Source organism: Symphodus melops (genome assembly GCF_947650265.1).
Source record: "Symphodus melops genome assembly, chromosome: 19".
Lineage (NCBI taxonomy): Eukaryota > Metazoa > Chordata > Actinopteri > Labriformes > Labridae > Symphodus > Symphodus melops.
Genome location: NC_136709.1, coordinates 21,881,467 through 21,906,788, shown reverse-complemented (window position 1 = coordinate 21,906,788; position 25,322 = coordinate 21,881,467). Strand labels below are relative to the sequence as shown.

The 25,322-nt window shown below is 46.7% G+C and overlaps 1 protein-coding gene across 1 annotated transcript; it reads right to left on the bottom strand.

Annotated features, from left to right (window-relative positions):
• galnt16 (UDP-N-acetyl-alpha-D-galactosamine:polypeptide N-acetylgalactosaminyltransferase 16) lies at positions 1-24,567 on the bottom strand. The gene is made up of 15 exons (XM_079370068.1): positions 24,139-24,567; positions 16,806-16,987; positions 16,171-16,269; positions 16,027-16,094; positions 12,849-12,914; positions 10,369-10,490; positions 5,749-5,836; positions 5,396-5,480; positions 5,168-5,271; positions 4,947-5,073; positions 4,646-4,738; positions 4,444-4,527; positions 3,850-3,976; positions 2,287-2,403; positions 1-751 (listed from the first exon to the last, which is right to left on the bottom strand). The coding sequence occupies exons 1-15, from the start codon at positions 24,337-24,339 to the stop codon at positions 608-610; spliced, it is 1,707 nt and encodes a 568-aa protein (XP_079226194.1). The 5' UTR covers positions 24,340-24,567; the 3' UTR covers positions 1-607.
• Between the last annotated feature and the right edge of the window lie 755 nt (positions 24,568-25,322).

Here is a 25,322-nt window from a genome sequence, read left to right as displayed (position 1 = left end):
TTCTCTTTGTTACCACGTTTTATTTTTCAAACAACATAGAGATTACTTTACACAAAATCATCAGGCCTTTATCTGCTTCACATATTTACATTAAACTTTGTTAAGAGAAACAAACAAACATTCTTTGGGTCTGACCGTGCAAAACAATAAATTACCTTCCCGACAGTGCCGTGTGCGCGGTGCTTTCAAACTGCATAAAAAAAACAAGCTCAGGTTGTCGTCGGCTGCACATGAAGCTGCTCCGGTCCACGCAGACGTCTGCAGCGTCCCAGGCGAGCAGGAGGTCGGCGCACCGCCACACGTTTGCTACAGAACAGTATGCACTCGGAGGTCATCCGTACTACTGCGTAAAGAAACTAAAGATACAGAACGGGGAGGTGAGATGTGCAACGTGTCAGTGAAAAGCTTAGATTACGTAGAAGAACTGCGGCATCCTCGAGGGATGGAGCGCTGTACACGAAAAGACCGCCATGAAAAAAACTATGAAGGCCGTAAAATGTTTTCAGAGAGGAATCTTGAAGTTGACATCACAGAAGTTCAGTTCTCACTCGCTCCTCCCTCAGCAAGGCGTCACACAGTGCCCCCCCCCCCCTCAGTCCGCTGTGGCTCAGGTGGTAATTTGCGGCTCCCAGGTTTGGCCGGCCACCTGGGGGCGACACTGCGAGATGACCGGAGGGCCCGTCGGGGTCTGACTGTCGAGGCAGAGGCCGCTGACCATGTGCTGCAGGGCCGAGCCTCGGGGCTTCCACTTCTGCAGAGACAGGAAGTAAAGAGTGTCGAAAGGCTGACGTGATACTAACTCTACACTTTGAGAAGATTCTAGTCAAAGCACCAAACCGACCGACACGCTTTCATCTTTTATTATTCAGTCAACTTTTCATCTGTGAACTTTTTCATGGATTCATTCGTCTCCTGTAATCAAAAGTATCGACGTTTGGAAACGTGTGTGTGTGTGTGTGTGTGTGTCAGCACAGCAGAGTCAGAGCTGCATTAACAGTGATCACATGAATCAAAGATTGACTCACTGGACTCGTGGTGGAAAAATCACAGCGCTTCCAGCTCGCCATCAGGCGGACACGACGGCCCGTTAGTTTGAGCTGAACGTTTCGATGTGACTCCAGAAGAATTGATTGTGAGCGTACTTCTGGCCTGACGGAGTTTCTTTGAAAAGGAAGTTCAGGAGCGACGAGTTTTAAAATGACTTCATTGGCTAATTAACCCCTTAAGGACCAGAATCAGAAGCATCGTGTCATCTGATGATTTTCTCTCAGAACCCACTGGTCGAGTCGCCGCCTGTAAAAGTGACGGAGCGAGTTCAACTACAAGCTCAAGACTGAAAGAGTAAAAAAAGTGTGTGTGTGTGTGTGTGTGTGTGTTTGTGTTCCCTATGAAGCGGCTTTCCATAAATCAGCAGGTGTAAGTGCTTCGTTTATTGGCTTACTGATTAAACAGAGTTGAAGTCAAGGCAACAGAAGAGCGACAAGGCCAAGTACAGATTTCTGCAGGTGACTGTGAGGTTAAGCTTCAAATCCCGGGGGGGGGGACAGAGAGAGAGAGAGAGAGAGGGAGAGAGAGAGAGAGGGAGGGAGGGGGAGAGAGAGAGAGGGAGGGGGGAGGGAGAGAGAGGGAGGGGGAGGGAGAGAGAGGGAGGGGGGGGGAGAGAGAGAGAGGGAGGGGGAGGGAGAGAGAGAGAGGCGGGCGTGTCCGTTGGGAAAAACTTGGACTATTATTGGCTAATTTGAGAAAACATGAACGCACGTATCGGAGGTTTAATAACTTTGTGAATGAGGGAGAACAAACGGTGACAGCGAGGATCAGGAGGACACTGAACCATCACGATGGGTTTCTGTCCAAGCTGTTCTTTGTTTTTTACTAGAATAAAAAAAAGAGTCCATCACCCTCAGCAGAAGCAGGGAGCTGTCAGAGGACTGTGACGGGCCTGCACAGAGGAGGAGAGCTCGCACACATGGTTCCACTTAATAACTCTTCATAAATCAAGCGTGCAGCCAGCGAGAGGAGAACCAGGAAGGAAGAGGGCGGGGCCTGAAGTTATGAGAATGCGTGTTCCACTGCATCTATAAACTCCACCGCTTCTTCCTTTGGCGTGAGCAGCGTCCGTGCAGCGAGGGCCAATCAGCAGCAGGCAGTCTGCTCTGCTCAGCATCTTATCAGGTCTGAGCGGCACTTTAACAACACGGGGTAACGCTTAGGAAAGAATAAGAGCTGCAGTAAGAGAGACTGATGAGAGCCGCTCTGTGCTGCTGCTCCTGCTGAGGCTGAACTTACCTGTCTGGGCTCTTTTGCGTTGCAGGACTCCATCTTGACCTTTGACCCCGCTGTGAAGGCTGAGATGGCCAGGCAGAGGTCCTGCTGTCGGATCAGTGGCTCGATTAGCTCCCATTTCTGAAGAGGAAGACGTGTGACACTGATCATTCCGATGGATCCTCAGACACTCAAACACGCCAGACTGGAGTCACTAAAAATGGATTTCTGCCCTTAATCTTGCACATCATTTTCTCCCGCTACCTGCTCTCTATCAAAGTGTAATCCACAAAGCTCGGTGGCTAATAATTCACGAGATGCCACCGCTGCAGGGCTGCCAGGGGAGAGAAAAGAGCGGCTCACGCAGAGGCTTGAGGTCATCTTTAGCGCCCTCTCCCTCACCATCAGAAACTTTGGCCACGTTCAGATTGTAACGTTACACACGAGTTCTTAAAATCAGCGACTTTAAAGAAGCTCCAGCAGCACAGAGACCCTGGTTTGACCTGAGACTCTGAGCAGAACACATTTAATCCTCCTTCTGTCAATCAGAGACAACGACTGATTTAAAGCGATTCAGCATGAAATCTGCCCTCAGTGGTGATTTATTCCCTCTCTCTGCCTCCTCACATTAACTGATCCTCGGTTATCATTTCCATATTGTTGAATCTTTCTTCCCGGCTCGGCCTCTCGCTCTGAAGCTCAGGTTACAGATTACGTAAGTGGACACGCCTGATACGAGCTGTGGAGGCGTACGGCTTCTCTAATGAATCAGGATTAACATGATGCCAGAATCAGAGCTGTGACTAACGTTGGCTCCCAGTATGAAACGCACATTAAGTCTTGGCGTGCTGCTCCTGACCTGATGAATGTGTGCATGTGTTTGTTGGAGCCGTAACCCGGCAACAGACTGAGCAGCCGAGGATGAAGAGTGAGGGATGTTGGCGCCACATGAAGGTTAAACCTCCCTGTGAGTTATCGTCGCTGCTTTTACACAGAACACAATAGAATAGATTCTGACACGCAGACGTAACGCAGTTTGTCATCCAGCGTCTGTGTAACTCTCTGAATCCACTTTCAGAACGACCCGGGAAATATGGCCGATCCAAAGATTCTCTCGTTCAGTAACGGCGTGCAGTTTCTGAGCAGCTCGGGTTCTCAGCGTGCAGCTCAGACCGCCGGCCTGCGAGCGCTCTGCCCGACTCCGCTGACAACGTTTGTTCACGGTTTTCTGTAAATGCATGCCGGCTCTTTTCTCAGCTTTATACTGGTCACATCGCTGTGTAAGATAGAAACTTTTAACATGACATCGTTGCTATTAAAAGTGTCTTGTCGACTTTTTAGCCCGCTACATTTTTCTGGCAGCTTTTAAACAGACGTTTTAAAATGATTCGTCATCATTCTGCTGATCAACAGAGACCAGGGAGGTTTAACAAGCTTCAGATATATTTGAGCCCAAGGCGTGACAGCGTGCCCCCCCCCCCCCCCATGAATTATAAAATCGGTCTGTGTGAACATATATGCAGCGTATGGATTTAACCCTTTAAACCCCGTCCTTCCACAGTCTCCCCCTAGTGGCAGAGTCCTGACCTGTGACTGTGGCCTGTTGCCTCCGATGCCCCTGCACTCTGCCAGCCCGATGCCGTCCGTCCCGCGGGTCTCCAGACACAGCCCGCCTTGTTTCAGCACGCTGGACACGGCTTCCTGCTCGGGGATCCTGAGGAGGCGGTTCACAGAGAGGTCGGTCAGAGGTCGTATTACAGCGATAAGGAACAGATGGGTCGACTGCTCCCACAAGTTAATACTCCCTATTGCAACAAGGACTTATATAAATATACAAACATCATTCCAGAGAAGCTTTTTTTTAAACGGAGCAGATTCACTCAGAGGTTCCCATCACATCCAGACGAGTCTCAGCATCGTTTCTGATTGAATTAAAAACTCGTCCTCAACACGTGTTCACCCTTCTTTGCTGTTATTAAGCCAAGATGGCACTTTATTTCTGCTCTCAATTATTTTTCACTTAACAGCTGAAGTGATGAAAAAAGTGATCAGACATGAAGGAAAGCTGCTGTGTTGAAGGTCTCCAGGGCTCATGATGTATACTGACAGCTCACCTGGTGGGTTCAGCTCAGGTCATCTGAAACTAGCAGCTCAACATGAGTGACAGCAGCTGGCTCGTACCTGAGCTCGGGGTAGACGTTCTCCATGTACCAGCGGAAAGGTTTGCAGTCAAGCTTCCGCCGCAGCGTCTGACGGTCTGAGATGCTGAAGAATGAAAACACGGGAGGAGATCAGAGAGAGGAGAGCGTGGAGGAGGAGCCTCTGATGTTTGATCAGTCAGCATGTGACCTTCACACACACACACAGAGAGAGAGAGACCGACCTGCCAAAGGCCTTTCCCTGCGCCGACGGCCTCGCAGAGTAGTAATACTGTTTGTACTCGTCCATCCACACCTCCGCCGCCCGCCGCGTGTTCCTGCACACACACACGCACACACACACACACACACACACACAGAGTCAGGACTGTCATGCTGATGGTCTTCCAGCAGGAAGAGGCCGCAGACAGGAATCAGGTGAAGCCTTTCACTTGACATTTTAAAGGTTAAAAGACAAACGGGTGAACCTTCTTGTTTTATGTGGAAGTGTTAACAGCACACAGGATGTCAGATAAAGACGCTCACTTGATGTAGGTGAGGGCGTTGCCTTCGGGGAAGTCGTACGGGTGTCTCTTCCTGAACACGTGACCGACGCGGCTGCAGGGAAGAATCTCCAGGCTCCCTCCGCACATCCACACCCGGAAAGAAAGCTCTGCAGGAGGAGAGACACAGAGCAGAGTTCAGGTCGGCACGCTCCACCTACGCCTGCACGACGAAAGCTTCTGTCGCAGGTTATTGAGGCCCACCAAAGTTCTCCCCTCCCCAGATGTCCATGTGGGTGTCGTACTGTCCCAGGTGGTTGAACCAGCTCTTGTCCATGACGAAAATCCCGCCAGCGATGACGGGAGTCCTGCAGAAGAGAAAGGCAGCGGGGTCAAGGACAAACGGAGCGAGCAGCTCGATTTTCATATGAAAGGTGTTCGATAAATAACGCTGGACTGATGGATGTATGGTGAAGAGCACTGTGGACCAACCGGATTGGCTGAGTGGGGTCACTCCTCGCCATTTTTTGCTCGATGGGAATCTGCTCCCATTTGAAGTGGAGGCTCCAGTCAAACCCTGAAGAGCAGGAGAGAAACGAGAGGGTGAATTGAACCTTTGCTGTGAGGCTGCAGCTACATTCCTAACTTTTATTAAAGCTCAGCATCTTTGCAAACGTCACTTCAGAATTGACCGAATTAATCTGACTCATTTCTGTCTTTGAATTGACCAATCAGAGAAATTGATGGAATTGAGGGTTTGCTGGGAAACGGGGGTTTCCTGGTCCACAGCTGCGAGCTTGCAGCTGTTATTGTTATTCCATGATTTGTGTGTTTTGTGTCCTGACCTCCTCTCAAGTCAGCCGAGGCAGCCAAGTAGGCGAAGTTATCCAGGCTGATGACGTCGATGATGGGGCTGACCACTCGAGTGTGATCCTGCAGAGAGGGAGAAGGACGGACACATGATCGCTCACACACTAATCGCTCTGTGACTTTGACCACTTCCTGTCTTCTTTCACACCCTGATCACCTGCGCACAACACACACACACACACACACACGTGAGGAGGAGGAGGATATGTGAGGAGGACGTTTGTCTCGTTACTTTCTTCTCACGGTTCATGATACACTAATAAAAAATAAAGTGAACTGATGATAAACAACCTCCTGCTGCAGATGTGACATGACCTATAAAATAAACACACACAGGTCGAGGACTGTTGATCGCTGATAGTGTGTGTGTGTGTGTGTGTGTGTGTGTGTTGACTGCATCTGTTCCTGACCGTGGGTCTGTGCCAACACTGCTGTTTGCCCATAAGGCATCTGCATGTGTGTGTGTGTGTGTGTGTGTGTGTGTGTGTGTGTGTGAGAGTGTGTGTGTGTGTGTGTGTGTGTGAGTGTGTGTGTGTGTGTTGGAACAGCTTAGCACCGAGGACAAACTGAATGACTGTTTCCAATCAGAGCGGTCCACCTCTCATCCTCTGAACCCGGCTGAACTTCGCTGCAGCGAAACAAAAAGAGCAGAAACACTCTGCTGGAGAGCGATACATGAGAAGTGATGCACTCGACAGCTTTTAATGAGCCTCTGTGTTAAAGAGGCCGCACTTGATGATCTCTCTCTCTCTCTCTCTGGATTTAAAACAGCTGTGATTTTTTCTCCTGCTTCTTTTTTTAAACGCTGCCAATCAAGACTTTAACCCTTTCTTTGTGCTGACTTGTAATAAGACGATATAGAACAGAAATGAACTGAGGAAAGCCCTGCATGACGGGATGTGTGCAGGATGAATTTCCCAGCTGACACGTTCAGATGTCTGTCCCTCTGCTTCATCGCCCAGTAACGTCACATTAGTGTCTGAGGAAGAGCCCGACAGAGGACACTCTGTCTGCCCTGAATCCTTCCTCTTTCATGCATGCTTATCGCTCACACGCTGCGCGGTGAGCCTTTCTCCTACACGGCGCGGATTAGCCTTTATAGAGAAAAGATGGCACGCTTTGAGTCGTGAAGCTGCAGTTTGTCTTTCTCACAGGATGACGGAGGAACCGGAGAAGCCACGGCCTCGAGGATACGTTAGAAGCCCCATGCACAGGGGCCACAAGTCCTCGACGCAGGGGCTGTGGGTTCCAATCTGACCTCGGCCCTTTGTCGCTCTCACCTCCCAACAATCTCTCTCTCTCTCTCGCCTAAGCTGGCCAATCCAATAAAGGCCCGAAAAATAACACAAAGAGGCGTGATTGAAAAGGAAAGGGAGCATCTGAATATTTCAGAGGAGGCAGAATATGATGAATATGATATGGTCGAGGTCACACGAGCCCAAAACCTCGAGCGGACATCAAATTAAAATACATTCCCTCCAGTTTTTCCAGAGATGTTGCCCTCAGAGGAAGGATCAGTGTTTTTGTTACAGACATCATGATTGTGATCGGTTCATTTTAGTGCCCACGCTGGTGTTTTCTCTTTATTCTCCAGTTTTAAAAAGAGTGTGCAGAGTTTTAATTAAAGCCCCCCTCTGAGAGTGACCACTTAGACAAAGTGCTGATGCTCGGCTCTACCTTCCTCTGAACCTAAATCTCTAAATCCCTAAACAGAGGTAAGTGGAGACCTCATTACTAATTTAATCATTTCTAAATGAACAAAGTGTCATCACGCTCCATCCTTCACCGCTGAAGGTCTTTATGAACCCAGGGCGGAGGTCTCTGACAGACGGATGTGTCCGGGCCGGAGCTGGTGGATTATCACTGAGCCGGCCGCTCTCATGAACACCACACTAAAGAGATTGTAATGCAAGCTGGATGAGTCACAGCTGCCGGGAGCCCAGAGGATGAGTGTGTGGAATCACATCCACAGAGCGAGTGAGTGTATAAACGATGTGCATGAACTCACAGCGCGTCTGCTGAATAAAACATGGAGGTTTGATTTTTGCACAGACTCCTGAATATGTGTGCTGAACATCAGCTTTGTTGCATGCACGGCTTTTCAATGAGTTTGTGAACAAACAGCCTCGGTGACCTTCAGCAGAGACGCTGCTTACAAAAACTGCATATCACTATTATCACTAAGCATTAGCTTAGCATTAGCATGTGTCTCTAGTCTGTCTACAAACCCCCCAATGATGAGAAAAGTCCATCCTCTCCGTCTGCTGCCATCTTAAAGGTTCCTGCTAAACAGCTGTATCTCCATCATGACATCATGTGTGTGAAACATCACTGAACAGACGTGTTTGTTTGTCAGGGAATGTCTCAGTTTACAGACGAGTTTCTCAGAGTCTAACAGACGCATGCGTCTGTGTGTCTCAGGGATTTGGACTTTATCGCCCTCCGTCACTGTGTGTTGCATGATCTTCTTTGTCCTCACACAGGCTGATACACTGCGCCCTATTCTTATCTACAAGTCTATCTTTAGTCTGCTTCCTTCTGACCTTCTGACCTACATCAGTGAAGAGTACGAGGACAGATAACCTTCCTTCCAGAAGTCGGAGCTGAATTGGGAAAAAAAAGGGTTCGAGGTCGCTGCTCCATTTACCTGGAACGAGCTGCTCTCATTGGATGATTTTAAGAGGATGTTAAATGACTTGACTGTGGATGTTCTCCCTGTTAGCTGTTTAAGTTTTTTATCTTGTGTTTTTTTAATGTATTGTGTAAATGTCGTGCTGGAGGAAGAAGTAGGTAAGTAAGAGAGCTGAAGACGACAGTAATGTGAAACGAAGCGGCTCCCTCTGCAGAGTCAGTGTGGTTGGAGGTGACGGCAGCGGGTTGAGAGAGGCAGCTGTTCTGTTTGGAGCCCAGTCGCAGGTTTGTAATAATGTCAGGGGGGAGGAAGGCGAGCCAGTGAACACATGCTGCATCGCTTCTCATCAAATTAACAGACACTTCTGTTTAAGCGAGTGCACACACCTCACACGTCTCCTAATCATGTTTTTAAATTCCACGCATGCTTTGAAAGACGGAGGAGGAGAGAAAGCGCTCTCTGTGAAACAGCCGTCCTGTGGGAATAAAAATGTGCTCAGATAATGAGGAGTGGCTGGATTTGCATCATCTCTTGTTCATGTTTTAAATGGAGGAGCATTCAGGCCTGGATGTGGTCTTAGCGTCCCTGCTGGGCCGCTTCATCTAATTGAAGATGTGGTGAATCTGGAGAATCTTCCCACCGTCTTATACAAATCAGAAACGGGCCGAGCACGAGGCCCGGAGCCAGAGCTGATGCTGCCACTGTGACGACCGTAAACCGCCACAACAACACAAAGCAGACCGGCTCACGCATCGAGCGGGAACGCTCCGATTGGTTGGGAAAATATGGCACCATACTGTTTCTGTTTCCAGCAGCAGCCAAGTGGAGTGTGACATCTGGTACTGACTTTAATCTTAGCTGAACATATTGAGTGTTTATTTAACTGCATGTGATGCCAACATGTTACATCACAGCCAATAAAATCCACCATGAAGGAGCGAAAATCCCCTGAAGCATCTGTATGTGTGTGTGTGTTACATGTGTGTGTGCGTGTGTGTGTGTGTGTTATGTGTTATATGTGTGTGTGTGTGTTACATGTGTGTGTGCGTGTGTGTGTGTGTGTTATGTGTTATATGTGTGTGTGTGTTACATGTGTGTGTGCGTGTGTGTGTTGTGTGCGCGCGCGTTGTGCGTGTGTGTGTGCGATTGTGTTATGTGTGTGTGTGTTATATGTATGTGTGTGTGTGATGTGTCTGTGTGTGCGCTTGTGTTATACGTGTGTGTGATGTGTGTGTTATATGTGTGTGTGTGTGTGTGCTTGTGTTAAACGTGTGTGTGTGCGTGCTTGTGTTATATGTGTGTGTGTGTGTGTGTGTGCTTGTGTTAAATGTGTGTGTGTGTGTGTGCGTGCTTGTGTTATATGTGTGTGTGTGTGTGTGTGTGTGTTATATGTGTGTGTGTGTGTTATGTGTGTGTGTTATATGTGTGTGTGTGTGTGCGTGCTTGTGTTATATGTGTGTGTGTGTGTGTGTGTTATATGTGTGTGTGTGTGTGATGTGTGTGTGTGTGTGTTATATGTGTGTGTGTGTGTTATATGTGTGTGTGTGATGTGTGTGTGTGTGTGTGTGTGTGTGTGTGTGTGTATGTGTGTTATATGTGTGTGTGTGTGTGTGTTATATGTGTGTGTGATGTGTGTGTGTGTGTTATATGTGTGTGTGTGTGTGTGTGTGTGTATGTGTGTGTTATATGTGTGTGTGTGTGTGTGTGTGTGTGTGTGTGTGTGTGTGTGTGTTATATGGGTGTGTGTGTGTGTGTGTGTGTGTGTGTGTGTTATATGGGTGTGTGTGTGTGTGTGTGTGTGTGTGTGTGTTATATGGGTGTGTGTGTGTGTGTGTGTGTGTGTGTGTTATATGGGTGTGTGTGTGATGTGTGTGTGTGTTATATGTGTGTGTGTGTGTGTGTGTGTGTGTGTTGGCAGCTCTGATTAAGTGTCTAATTGCAGAGTGAGCGTGCGGATCTCTACCTCCTTGACTCTCTGGATCATGGGCTGCAGCCAATCACTGTTGACCTCGCAGTGGCTGTCCAAGAAGGTCAGGATGGAGGCCGAGGCCGTGTTGGCTCCGCGCACACGTGACCGGATCAGACCTGAGGGAGGAACACGGAACAGAGGACAATGAAGGACACGGAAACCTGCCAAATATCTCTCCACGCTGCAGGACATGTTGATGCCCAGCGTGGCGAAGAGACAGCTGATGTTAAAACCCGCTGGTTCAAAATGTCAGCGAGGCGTGACGGAGGGTCGAGAGAAGAGCAGCTTTATATCAGCGAGTTTCAGCTTCTTTAACAACTCGGTTAAGTTTAAAGACTGAAACATAAAACTGTTTTAGAATTGCTCCAGTTGATTTTTTTAACCAAAAGCTGCAAAGAGTTAAATTGTCTGCAACAGAACTCGTTTGGTCACACAGGCAGAATTTATTTCTTCCAGTCAACGTGTGGAATCACAGCTGAGAGATTTAAAGGCGTCTGTAAAAATGTCCGTCGGTGAATCTTCCCGCTGACGTGAAAAAGAACAGAAAGTGTCGATGAAGCAACAGAGTCTGACGCTGCGGTGACTTTTTTAAAGGCCTTTATATCAATGCATCTTGACTTTAATTATAAGCTATAACAAAAGAGCAGAGAACAAAGTGGTAAACACAAAAACATGCACAGAGATCAGAGGATTTCTCACTGTGTTGTCACATCAGCTCACTCAAAATGTTTCAGGAGGATTCTTTACTTCTGATCAGTCATCGACAAGAATCAGAAAACAGCCCAGCGAGCATTAAAAGATGTCCAGATTTTACTGGAGACCTTGAAAAGTTGGTCCCCTGCCTGCTCACTAACTTTGTGTTTCTGTGATATTTACATTTGACTCTGAGGTGAGAGAGCTTCTTCACAACAAGCAGCCCTTTGAAATGAAAGGCGTTAATTGGATTAGTCTGCAGCTTTGCCCTGAAACCTCGGAAAGATTCTGGTGGGGGAAACAAAGAGGTCAAGAGTTGACTCTATAGGCGGTGGCGAGTTAAAGGCCGGGTCGCTGCAGGCCGAGTCGGACTGATGGCTTCAGGTGTTCATTGTTAAAGGTGGGTTTGTATTAAACAGCTGCAGCCTCTCTCAAGGCCTTTCAAACCTTCAAACAGCTGATTGTGCTTCTGTGAAAGCAGCTTGTAACTTTCTCTCAGAGGATTTTTAGTTTGCTTCAACTCGTTCAGTTTGTCTTTGTGCTCTGCAGACGTTCGATCCCTCGGGGAGGAGCGAGGACAGTCTTCTTCTCAGAGACGGAGCAGAAAACCTCAAACGAGTACACGAGGCAGAAAGCTCTGAGAATTATTTACACTGGGTGGAAAGACGTGTAATATGTGACCTTTCAGTTACCATGGTGATCAAATTAAACATAATAATAGAGCTGAAAAACCACAGAGTGATCCCCGCCTCCGAGGACTCACCTTCGTCTGACTGAAAGATTCAAATGAATCTCAAGTCTCAACATATTCTGAAATCAAAGCGCTTCATGTGAGCTGCCAAATATTTTGAAAAGTTTCAGCTGATCTAAGACGGGAACTTTCACTTCTGGTGTTTTTGCCAAAAGGCTTCAAACAATGTCAGACACTGAACAGAGACTTTAAATGAGATTAGAGAATAACTGAGGAAAACTTTACATTAATATAATTATCATATAAACACAAGAATAAAGACTGAAAACAGCAGAGAATGCTCCAGATGAATTTTCAGATCACACATTGACTCTCGGGCGCTCGGGCCTCTTCATGTCGGTTTGCTGCGGGTCGATTTATTATTAATGCACCAGCGCCTGATGACCTTCGGCTGCAGCATTTTGTCACATTAAAAGGGGAGAACGTCGATGATGCCTGAAGGAGTGACACCATTAGGAGCTGCACAACATCAAGCTGATGTCAAAATCTATTCCAGCAGTGACTGTGATTCCACATTAAAACACACCGAATTCATTTCCTTTCCTCCAGACTTCTTTTTGTTTTTTGACGTGAACATGAGCTCACTGCGGCTCGTGTTCCTCAGGTGACAGTGGGGAACCGTCGGCCTGATTCCAATATGCTCATGTTTTGTCAGCATGTGGTCGTTAAGCCCAAACAAAGTCTTTAGTCTGCAGCAGTGAGAGCGGGAACACAGGCAGCTTCCCCCCCGTCAGCAAGAGGGATTAATGTGACACTGCCATATTAATCCAAAACACGGCTTCTTACTGCTTTTTGTTGGACTGAGCGCTGATATGTGAAGGTCGAGGATTTCATGTAAATCAGGGATTCAGTGTAAAACCTTTGTTTGTACGTCAGTGCAGCGAGGGAGCATGTCACACACAGTGTCGAGCGTTTTATGTCTTTGTGGTTGGGTGAACCTCTGAAAAAAAACCTCCAAAATGTCACATCAATAACCCGGATCCCTCTTCACTGAAACACTGTGTCCCTCCCACGGTCCCTGCAGACTCACCCTCTCTCCTGCCGTTCCTCAGGCAGCGCACTTTGGGGATCTGAGAGAGCAGCTGGCAGTCCTCAGCTGCAGGACGAGAGGAGAGACGATGTTAGGACGGAGGCAGGACAAACTGAGAAGAACATTTTTACTCTCACGGTCTCGTCTCACACACCACACTGGCTGCACAAACATAAACAGAGTCACACCAGGAGATGTTTACACACACACACAGAGGCCTCGATGACATGACCCAAACACGCACAAACACAACATCCATCAGTGCTCCTTCACAATCACAGGCACATAAACAGAGCGCTCAAACAACAATGAAATTCAAATCCTCTTTTTCCATAAACAAATAGAGTCGGCAGCACATTCCCAGAGTCCACGCCCCGCTCAGCTGATTTACATAAAGAGCTATCGTTTTATTCAGAGTCAGGCCCCTGTTGTTTTATTCAGCAGATTATCTGATTGATTATTGGTCGATGGGTTAGACGGTGGCGCGGTGGTCGGCGCACAGCGAGGAGGTTCTGGGTTTGAATCCCTGTCTGACAGGAGCCTCTCTGAGTGGAGTTTGCATGTTGCATGTTCTGTCTGTGAAGTTAGGAATATACACGGCTCTGTGTTTCCCTCCTCTGACACAACGACCTTCCAAACACACAGAACATTTACCGCACAGTCGAACGTCAGATTAAGACTCCATCTTTGTTGGTATTGAAACTGACACAGGTACACTCTCACCTCTAAGAGGATTATCAGCAGAGAGTGAGTGTGATCCTGCTGGTGGATTGTGGGTAGTTCAAGCAGACCCATGGACCTCCTCCCCCCCCCCTCTCTGATGAAGTCATGGTGTCTCTGAATGCCGCGAGAGACGAGCATGAAACGCCGTAATCCTCCGTGATTACATCGGTGATGTTTACAAACCTGTCTGTTTGTATTTAAGCTGCTGTGTGTGTGTGTGTGTGTGTGTGTGTGTGTGTGTGTGTGTGTGATTAAAGTCAAGAGGAGGGGGCTTTAGAGGAGCAGCAAGTCACAGATCACTCCCACATACTCTAAGGTCAGAAGCCCCTCTCCCATAATGCACTGCTCATGGGCGTTCACAGCAACAATTGGAGTCATAATAAGAAAGTAAAGCTTGTTGTGTTCGCTGGAGTCTATTCTCGTCTCCACACGGTCGCCGTCACATGTTGTCGTCTGGATTGGGAGTAAAGATCACCGTCCGTGATTAAGGACGGTGTTCTTATGATTAAGGCTAGCCTAAATAGGATTATGCTCAGGCAGGTCTATCCCTCCCTGCTCCTGCTGACCCCCCCCCCCCCTTCCCCCCAACCAGCCGTCTGCCTGCAGGGTCCGATCTACTGACCAACAAGCTCACACTCTCACTGACTCACCTGCGTGAATCATCGATGTGCTTCACTGTTTTCTTGTGTTTTGCAGATGAAATGTAGTTTAAGTTAAGTCTATATTTAATGTGAAACATCCTCAGACAGGAGCTTCACTTCTCCCTGTTCCTGTGATTTCTTTTTAACATCCTGTCGTCATTTGAAGCTCTGAAGAGCACTAACGCCCTCCTGCCTCTAAATCAGCTGTTTCATTGAGCATTACTTAGCAGGGATAATTGTGACTTTTATTGAGGCAGAACTGGAAAGTGGTAACACGCAGAGACCACCAAGAAGAGCTGGAAGCAGCAGAACGGTTGGCTAATGTGAGTCTTACTGCTTTACAGTCAAAACTAAAAGACACGAGCTGAGGAGACACACGCTCAGGGAGCAGGTCAAACGTCTGGCTGTACCTCCCCGTGCCGCCGGCTCAAGGTGCGTTCAGGTACTCTGCTAACGTGGCATTAGTAAGCTAATAGAGCAGCGGCTGCTGCCTGCGCTCAGACATGACTGTTAAGATGTCTGGCCAGCTCTCACACCGTTCAGTGTGTGTGTGTGTGTGTGTGTGTGCACGTGGAGCACGCACACACTGAATGTAGGTCACTGTGCCCTTCCCACAGACTGAAGATGCATGTGGTGGTAATTACAGGAGGCCCGGCAGACGGTGTGTGCCGCATGAGTTCATGTAAGTCTCCTATTTTGAGCTGACAAAGGGAAATAATTACTCAAGTACGGTGATCCTTTGATTCCACCGTCTGAGTCTGAGACATGAAAATAAAACCAGAAGTTTATGCTGCAATTAACTGATTCGTTTCTAAATGTGAGGGTCAATTAATCTGCTCATTGACTTTTAAATAAGGTAATGAGCAGTTAGTCATGGTGGTAGCAGGATGGACTTTAAATGTTAATCATGTGTCGTGCTGTTGATTCAAAGATGTGAAGCTTGGATCGTCCCTCCTTGTTGTAGGATTAACAATTATAAAGACGATGGATCATTAAAATCCAGAGGGAGACGGTGCACGGTGTCACGCTCTGGCTGTCAGGACACTCGAATAGGAAGGAATGAAATCAGGCTGATTTTGAGGCTGATAGGACGGACAGAACGTTTCTCTTCATCGCAGCAGTTAATGGTTTAAATTAAATTTATTTTAAAGCTTTTGATACTTTCCGATGTAGCATCTCATTAAATCACAGGAGTCGACTGTTTTCATAAACATATCAAAACAGTTTAAAATATATTTGACATCCTTCGGTAGGCGGCGAATCGGCTCAACGAAATAAAACGAAGTGCAGATATTCAGGAAGCTCTGATTCAGAGTCTGCTGCTCTGTGGAATCGGACACCGGTGTAACATCTTCAAAGCTGCTCCTGTCTCTTGGCATTTTCCGCCACCTACATTTTCCCAAGATTTGGCGGTCTCGTTTGCTGGAACATTCCTGTGTGATATTTGCCTCACACATATTCAGAGCAGATGGACGAATGAAGAGAGAGCCTCACACCTGGCAGCGAGGGGACGCGGCCGGCTTTTTAAAAAAACAACACAGGGGATCCAAACTATCGCCATGCCAACACCACATGTTTTTTTAGGAAGACGCCTCTCCGAAAGTCAGATTTATCTCCATGCAAGATGGCCGACATCATTTTTAAAGCAGGAAACAATCCCTGCTTTAAATAAAAAGCTGGTTAGTTCTTCAGTTGGAGAAAAAAATGAGAGCAGCGTTCAAACATCCAATAATATCATGCGTCATTTCTCTGACTGTAAAACATCAATGTCCTTCAAGAGAACTTTTATCAGCTTTAATAAAGCAGAAACTCACGGTCAGAGCTGAAGTCATCTATCAGGACTATTTCTTGAATCAGGGACGGAGGGCTTCTCATCAGGACACTAAGAAAACAGAAAAGAGAGATTTAGAAGGACAGAAGTGCGGGCGGCGGTTTCTCTTTGCGCTCGACCTCGTTACCTTTTGATGGTGCGAAGGAGAGTGGAGCGAGCCTCGTTGTGGAAAGTGATGATGACACTCGTGGCTGGAAGGTCTGTGTCATAATTCAGAGATGCACACCTGAAAAGGAGCCCAAGTTATCACACGGTGAGAGCAGGTTTAGCAGCAGGTTAGGAGCTTCTGTGCTTTTAAACCAATCACAGAGACCGAATACAGCGGGCGGAAAAAAGCCTGGAAACACTGAACGACTTCAAGGTTCATCAGCTTCATGGACAAAAAAAGGAACAAGTGGAAGGTTGCTAACAAGAATCTCATCTTTTCCAGCCCCACGGAGCTTTTTATAAAAAGTGTGGTTGATCGTTTGGGTTCCGTTTATTTTTGGTCAAAATAAGTTAAAAAGCAGGAACGTCAGAGACTTTAAAATCTCAAAGATGTTTCCAGCTCTCCAACCTCTCGTCTCCTCGTCTGTGTTTGAGAGATACAGACCAGACTGAACCCAGAAGTCAGGGCGGTCAGGTTAACACTTCCCCCTATTAGACCTTTAAGTGCAAGGACTGCGTTTGAACTCTAAATCCTTCTGCAGTTAAACAAAGATTAGTCCTGGTGCGGATCAAAGCAGACAGACGGAAATCACCTGAGGCGTTAACCCCGCTCACCTGTAGTGTCGGGTGTCTCTGATGGCTCGCTCGCTGCCCAGCCGGTCGCTCTCCTGCTGGTTGAAGGCGTGCTCTCTGTACGGGTCGTCCCCCGGCTTCAGCTGCTTCCCAGCCAGGTAGGCCTTCTCGTCCAAGGCGCCCAGCAGCTGGCCCTGTGCATCTGGCCGCGGGGGCTGCGTCACCTGCAGAAACACAATGTTCACATTAGAGATGTGAGACATTATCACGCCTGCTGATCTGAATGTGATGGCAGCCGATGCAGGTGTTGTCATGTGCAGGTTTGAAGTGAAGCCTGAGTTGTGTTTAACAGGAAAAATCTCGCTGAAGAAGAAATCACAAAGACGGAGGAGATGTTGAGGGATTTAATTGGCATACAAACACAAATCCACTCTGTGTTTCTGCAAACACAGCAGCTTGAGTTGTTTTTGGTGTCAACACGTCTCCGTCACTGTCGTCACTTCTGTCAACAAAACTGTTATTCTGCCACATCCACGGCCACACTCGCACAAAAGGGAACTTCTGGCATGTTGCTTTTTGAAACATCCGTCTTGTCTGACAAAAAGACATTTGTTTGTTCAAATCTTCTGCTTGATTGAATAAATGATCAAGGGCCTTTTATCAGCACATAACAAAAGACAGAAAACATCTGACCGAGGCAGAAAACAGAGCAAAACATCATATTAGTAACTCGTTTATCTGCTGATTTAATCATCGATGACTGGAAATAAAAAGCCTTGGAAAACTTGTGATTTAGATTTCGACTCTCAATCAAAATGCTGCACATTGGCTTCGGCCATTTGGGGACATGTGGGGTTCATCATCCCGCCCAAGGACACACTGACATTCAGACAAGGCGAGTGTGATTAGAAAAAAAAATAAATCCTAGATTAATGAACACCCTGCTCCTCTTTCTGAGCCGCTGCAGACAAAATTAGCCAATGAAACGTCTGTGCATCCTCGAACGTGTCTGAAGCCGAGAATCCGTCCAAATCATGCTGCAACTCTGCTCACAGGAGAATTTAAAGCTCTCTCTTCTTGCATCAGCCCAGTGATTAAAATGTAAATTCTACTTCCTTATTCAGGTAATAGCACCAGGCTAGGAGAGAAATAAATCCTCAGTAATGAAGGGTTTCCCCCGCAAGGAGCTTTAACACTCTGCTAAACCCGGGACGGATGACAGGGAGGTTAAAACAGACACATAATAATTAGAGGAGAGCCACCGCGAGATGGACACATGGGAATATAAAAGTGGAGATGAAGCTTTGTTCTGGCTGCTACAGTGAAGATCAGTGTAGCTGCAGGATTTAGAAAAAGCTCCTGACCAGGTTCAGGTGAGAGGGAGCTCAGTTTCTGTCTCCGGGGAAGATGTGGGACAGTTTCAAGGATTTCAATCTCAGACTGTAAATATTAAAGGAGACATATTATGAAAAATCCTCTACTACAGTGTTTCTGAACATTTATTTGTGTAACCTGAGTATCTACAGACCCACAAAATGTGAAATAAATCCATCCAGTCCTTTGTCTGTGGTCTGTAGAAGTTTTACCGCTCAGAGAAACGTCCCTCTCAGATGTTCTCAGTTTGTGACATCACAAAGGGGAATCTGGTAATAAAGTCCCCTCCCCTGATATCTCCTCCCCTGATATCTCCACCCCTGGACTCCACCTCCAGACGAGAGTAAAACTTTTGAGCAGGTCTCTACAGAGGAGTGATGTCTCCGGGAAAATCAGGGGGCGGGGCTTGTTGCATTTAAAGACACACACACCACAAAACTGGCACTGGTTTCTACAGGGTCACAAACCTCCTCTGCTGCTTGATTCATGTTATATTTGGACCAAAGCTCAGAAACACAGATGTTTCATTTAGACCACAGGGGGGCGCTGTTTGAAACAGTATAATATGTCCCCTTTAAAATCAAAACAAAGCCACTTTTACTCTACTCTGAAGTGTCAACTACTAAGTGAAGGGTGAATAAAAGCCCAGTTATCCAATGCCATGGCTAACAAACTAGCCGTGTTTCTCTCAGAATTAGCTTCTTACTACTTTGGTGGATGAAAAAAGACTTTAGGAGAAGAGAGAGCGCGGTGAGAAAGCTAACGAGCTAGGCTAGGCTAACTCTGCTAACATGTTTAAAATGTTCACTTACCGACAGAGAAGGAGCAAAGAGCACTTTCACGGTGTGTCAGCACATCACACCGTCGAGCAGGACACCTTCTGTGTCTCCAATGTGTTCAATAAAACCACTAAAGGTAACCAACGGCTGAACCCCGGCTCGCGCGGCAGACACCTGTCAATCAAAGTGACCACGCCCCTAAATAAAACCGTTATTTTATATTGTTTAAACTGTTTAAATAAATCCTGCTTTACAGTTGTCAGGACAAATTAAATTTACTACAGAGACTAGAAACATTTTAAGCACCAGGCTGGGTTTTTGAAAAAAAAAAATTATACCAATTTTATTAAACATAAATACATGAACAAAACAAGTAAGGCATTAGTGCAAATATACATATTTTAACAGTGAAAAGATATTCCAATTTATTTCTAATTCCTTCATTAGGGATGAAAAGGTAAAATAGTTACAAGAGAAGGGGGTTTAAGTTAAAACGTGCGAGTGTACTGTCATAAAAATACAGTTTAGTCATATAGTTTATTTGCACCTTACATACAAGTATGCTCAAAGTGCTTTCCAGCAAAAATAGACATACAATTAGCATTATATATATATATATATATATATATATATATATATATATATATACTGCTGAGTGTTCCTCCTTAACTTCAAGAGCACCTCCTCTTACTTGTAATCAATAGATCTAATTTTCTATCCACTCTGTGTTTAATATGCAATTTAAATTAGAGCAGTAGATGTCTAATTAAATCACTTTTCATTATGCTAAGAAAATTGTTAATTACAATGTTTAATTAGAGCAGTCACGACTCGTTTCACAGGCGTTTCTTTTTTGCCTCGACATCTTGTTTGTGCACAAGTTTGAAAAGTGAGGAGCTAATTTACAACATTTCAAGATTAGTTACATGAAAATAACGAGATACTCAACTTGTAGACACGAGGATCAGACCCACGCTGCCCATTGCACCAAGAGTCCAGTCCTTGATCTGCTCCCCTCTTTTCTTTGTTGGTTTAACACTCTCTAAACTAGGACTGCCAAAAACTGAACTATGCACACATGCCTTCATGTTTTCCGCCTCTGCAGATTGAGATTTTTAACCGTAACTTCACAAACTCAACATCCGTATCGACTCAGGCTGAAGGATTGAAATCACGAGTCTCTTACACTTTCTACCAACTGATCCACATGGGGCGGCTGTGGAAAGCCGGTGGTGTCTTAACCTTGAGGTTGGGGGTTCAATCCCCAGCTTCTGCATCCACATGTCCAAAGTGTCCCCCAAGTTGCTCCCACTGCTTCTGTGAGCGGTGTATGAATAAGCTAATCCTTTAGCCCTTTTTTTGTCTTTTTTTAAAATCTCTTTCAGGGTTCATCAGACACATAAAAGAGATGCATTCATGTCAACACTTTTACTAACAAACACACTTGAGGTTTGTTGTGTTTGTGCCAGATTCTGGCCATGCAGAATTTCTAAAGATGTAGCTTAAAACAAGTGACCTTGCTGACACGGGGCTCCATATAACACTTTCTCTTGGGTCTCCATCATCACAACAGGTCGGGAATATAGGGCTAATTAGGCGACTATAAATATAGCTGGAGTAGGCGGATCGCCCGAGTGGTGTGTGTGTGTGGGACGCACTGACGTGAGTGCAGCTTGTTCAGCCTGCAGAGGAGCAAGTGAATCACCATCACAGAAAGAAGATCACTCGTGTTTGAGAGGTTGTGATTTCTTTCAAGATTAATCATGCAGCCGTCGTAAACACCAACAGGTCAATAAATGTCTTCAACATTCAGAAGGTTTCGTCACACACTCTGCAGAAGGTGAAGAGGTTTCACTCTTTCTGGACTCCTTCATCTTCCGTCACCTGGTCACGTTCTCGTGTCATCACGTCTTAAAAGGCTCAAAAGAAATTGTCCTCCGAGGACAGTAAGACAAAAATAACAGAAGGCGCTCTGCGGCTCAGTCCACTGAATTAAATATGAAGCTCGTCTGGAAGATGAACATGTCTGCTGGCTCTTTCAAGTCGAATGAAAAGACGGATCACAAACAAGTCAAATCTGCCTGATTGGCTGCAGACGAGGCCCGGCTGTGATGACAGAAGGAGAGCACACGTCATGTTACTGATGGGGTTGAGGGGCCTGTTTTCTTTTTACATGTTGGTCTGATGTTGTACTTTCTTTTTTTACTAAATCTCACTATTACTGTTTTATTTGAATGTAAATAGTTTGGCTGCCTTCTCTGGGCTTAAAGAGGACAGCTCCAAGGGGAAAAGGGCGAGGAACCACTGTATTAGAGGATCTTTAAGTTTGCAACATGCTGACAAATATTCGGGGCTTGAATCAAAGTTTAAAGGACAAAGGGCGTGTTGTGTTTGGCACACAGCGCAGCCTGGGTGGAGGCTGGAAAATGAAGCTGATTCTTATTCCCATGTGATTGTTAACGGCACATTATCCCAGTTCTCTCGTGAAGTGTTTATACGGTCACATTACAAATGGTGAAATAGTTGCAGAGTTACTCAGAATGGAGTCTGAAGCGCCCGATGACATCATGAGGACAATAACTTTGTGAAAACCAAAAATCCAGGACAAAGACAAAGTGACAAACTGCATGAGGCTGATGTGTCCAGATGTTTACAACATGGCCACTGCTCCTGTTCAGAGCGGTGACAGCAGATGTTCAGGTCAAAGAGAGAAAGACTCCTGAATACTAAAGCTCTGCTCACACACACACACACACACACACACACACACACACACACGGCAGGATGAGAGAGAAAGTGGTGCTGGGAAATGAGAAGCACTCAACAGAGGAAATGAGGAGAGAGAAAGTGGAGCGGCTGCTAACAGATTTTAAGATGATGTCATCAACGCCACTAATGAACGAGAAGGTTAGACAGAGAAGAGAGAGAGAGAGAGAGAGAGAGAGAGAGAGAGAGAGAGAGAGACAGACAGAGAGCACGTTAGGAGGGAAAGAGAGAAAGATAACTGTTGTACTGTGAAGGACAGCAGCTCAGGGGAAAGCAGAAAAAGAGATGAGAAGTTAAAGAAGAAGAAAGTTTTCTGAAGGAGAGAAAGAGAAGAAAGGAGACGAGGACAGTTAAAGAAGGAAATGACGGACTAAAGGGGAAAGGGAAATAAAGACAGATTCTTGAAAAGGAGTAATATGGTTTGAAGATAAGACAGACGGATGAGAGAAACAGAAAGAGGTGAAAAAGCTCCAGCAGCACTTGTAGAATGAAGATCAACTTCATGAACAAATTAGACCTCATATGATGACGACTGCTGCTGGAGCTCTTTCACCTCTTCAAGCCTTTCACGCTTCAGGCATGTTTGGATCCTGCTCTGCTTCTTCAGAGGAGGACAGAAAGTCAGATGGACAGAGGGAAAGAAAAGGAAGGAAGAAAGAGAGAGAATAAAAGATGAGACTCAGTCAAAGGAGGGAAACGTGGATGAGAAAGAAAGACAGCGAAAGGAAGGAGAGAAGGAAGAAAGACAAGTAAAAAGGAAGGAAAGAAGGAAGAAAGACAAGTAAAAAGGAAGGAAAGAAGGAAGAAAGACAAGTAAAAAGGACGCAGTGAAAGGAGGAAAACATAAGAAGTTACAAAGAGAGAGAGAGAGGAAGAAAGCCCCCTTCAGTCTGGGCTCAGGGTCACATTTCCAAACTGCAGCGAGGAAAATCTCAGTTTGGTGACAAAGGTGAACGACCCCGCAAAGATCGGAAAATTTGGAAAAGCTTCAAATCCAACGTTTGCTGTTCAAAGAGCGATCTGATTACAGACCCTCGACTGTAAACTCAATCTGTCCTCTTCTTCTTTCACAGCGATCAAACTCAGTGGTTCTCTTGTCCTGTGATCTGAGCCACATTCTCGGCCTGCGTTCACACACTGCTGCACACCACAGTTTCCTCTTTACATGCTAAAGCAGGCCCGGGAGCTGGAATGCCACAGCAGCTCCACTGTTTGGCTCTTTACCTCTCAATTATTAAAAGTGGAGAACAACGTTGTAAACAAGGCTGCTGCTGTCGGGAGTGAAACATCCTGACATGTTGGCACACATCCACGACCACAGCTGGGATCGGTTCAGAAGTCTATGAATTGTACAGTGTGCAGTGTTATGTCACCTCCAGTTGAACGGCCATTACATTATGAAAGTCATTATTCAGCACTTTGAGATTCATCTGTATATTTACCCTGCAGAGTGGAAATACATGTCAGCTGCAGTCCTCACATCGGAGCTCGACAAGGCAACAGAATCATTCTGCTTTAAATCATTTAAGTTTTAAAAGAGCTCAGAGACTTCCTCATGTTAATTCAAAAACACTATAATTACATAAAGTATGAGACACATTTTGATTCAGGAGGGTGGAGCGAAGAACAGTTGCATGTTGGCTGTATGAGTGAATTAAATCTCTGCCTGCCTGCAGGGCTAAAAGCATGAACAACAGGTCTCATAGTGAATGCATCAGAAAAGCACCCTCATCTGCACTGCATGGACCCTGCCACACACACACACACACACACACACACACACACACACACACCGTTCAGACAGAGGTGTTGCTGCAAACCAAGCCTGTCGACCACCACACCTACAGTCACATCTTTCAGCAGGTTATTTTACAGTGCTCCACCCTGCATGGCGCGTGCAGGCAACAACAGGCAGAGAACAGAGCTGTCAGGCAGACACTGGCCTGTTAATGACAGCCTGAGGTTCAGAGATTAAGCGTGGATCTGCCTCTCTCTCTCTCTGTGCAGTAAACGCGTTGGTTCCAGCTCACATGTGCGACCACAGACTTGTCTCCCAGCATGATGTGGTTTACGGGGCGTTTGCGCACGACGCACGGGACTTATGGAAAGCCTCTTACGTGTCCTCGAGGTTCAGTGAGGCTCGAGGAAGGCACGATAGGCAGGAGACAGCGTCAGAAACACACCGCCTGTACACTAAGGATGAGGCTGCACAGAGCGAGGTGAGAGATGGAGGGTTCAGCCGCAGAAGGCAACTTGTTCCTGTGACACCCCCCAGCTGTGCATCACCTCCTCCTCCTCCTCCACCATCCTCATCATCACCCCAGGTTTCACACACATCAACATGCAGCACACACTCTCCTGCAGCTCGCCTGCTCCAGCGACACCACCGTTCTCAGCACCCCTCGATTTCTCCCCTCACCCCCCCCCCCCCCCCCCCCGCCACCTCTCACACTCACTATCAGCGGGATGGTCCTGTCGTCTCTGTGGATCTCCAGCCGGCCAGAGACCCCCTTAAGCCCATGGCCCCTGCCTCGGGTCTGCGCCGACGACGACGAAGGCGACGACTGGGGCTTGTTGTCCTGCCACAGGTAATAAAACGTCCCCAGGATCCACGCTACGGTCAGAATAGCGATGGCGTTGGCCCGAATCCTGCGCATGGTGAGCCCATATGGAGGGCTCCGGAGGCGAGCCCGGCTGATTCAGGTCCGTGCTCGGCAGAAGGTGCAGCCTCCCCCGCCGGTGATGGGTTGAGTCGCAGCGCAGGCAGGCTCTCTCTCTCTCTCTCTCTCTCTCTCTCTCTCTCTCTCTCTCTCTCTCTCTCTCTCTCTCTCTCTCACTCTCTCTCTCTCTCTCTCTCTCTCTCTCTCTCTCTCTCTCTCTCTCTCTATCTCCCTCTCTCTCTCTCTCTCTCTCTCTCTCTGCTGGGATTTGCGGCGCACTGACACAGCCACGGTCCTAGCGCCGAGTCATATCATCCCTTTACACACAAACACACGTCTGCGCACACTCACACCTCCTCCACCCTCTGAGGGGAGGATGTCCAATCTGCATCCAGCAGCCTTGGTGCTGAAATCAGGTGCACATCACGGAGGGGGAGGGTGGAAGTGAGAGATATGATTTCTCTCCTCTTCAGCTCCTTTACCTCTCCTGCACATCATCCTTGTGTTTTTAACTCCCTCTGCGCATGTCTGCAGGCTTTGTTTGGTTGAGCAGATCTTCTCTCTCCCTTTAAAACACAAAGCTTCTTCTCTTTGTTCAAACACAAGTGTGCAATGTCTAAAGTGCAGTAGTACAGTACATACTTAAAACATTTACTAAAATCGTGCTGTGCTTCGCAATTATTCCTCAAATTTAAAGGAGCAGTCTGTCACTCTGCCCCCTAGTGTTTAAAATGAGTACTGCAGTCTAAACTCTAATCATCACAGAGAGCTGTCTCCCCCCCTCCTCTCACATGGACACTGAAGCTTCAGTGTTTAGCCAGCTCAGCATCGCTCTGTTCCAAACAAATCCTGCAGTCTAAATTCGGATCATTTTTTCAGTATTAAGTATATTTAAAGAAACTGAAATTAAAACCATTAAGCTTTTAACAACCTGCAGACATGTATTTCACCATAACTGAATAAGAAAATATGTTGATTTC

Bases quoted from the DNA above. Each gene is read 5' to 3' on its own strand.
- galnt16 (XM_079370068.1), bottom strand. From the start codon at position 24,339: ATGCGCAGGATTCGGGCCAACGCCATCGCTATTCTGACCGTAGCGTGG. The intron at 10,491-12,848 runs GTGAGTCTGCAG...TTCCTCCCTCAG, and splicing joins GAGGAACGGCAGGAGAGAGG to GTCTGATCCGGTCACGTGTG. The intron at 3,977-4,443 runs GTACGAGCCAGC...CCGCCTCCTCAG, and splicing joins AACGTCTACCCCGAGCTCAG to GATCCCCGAGCAGGAAGCCG.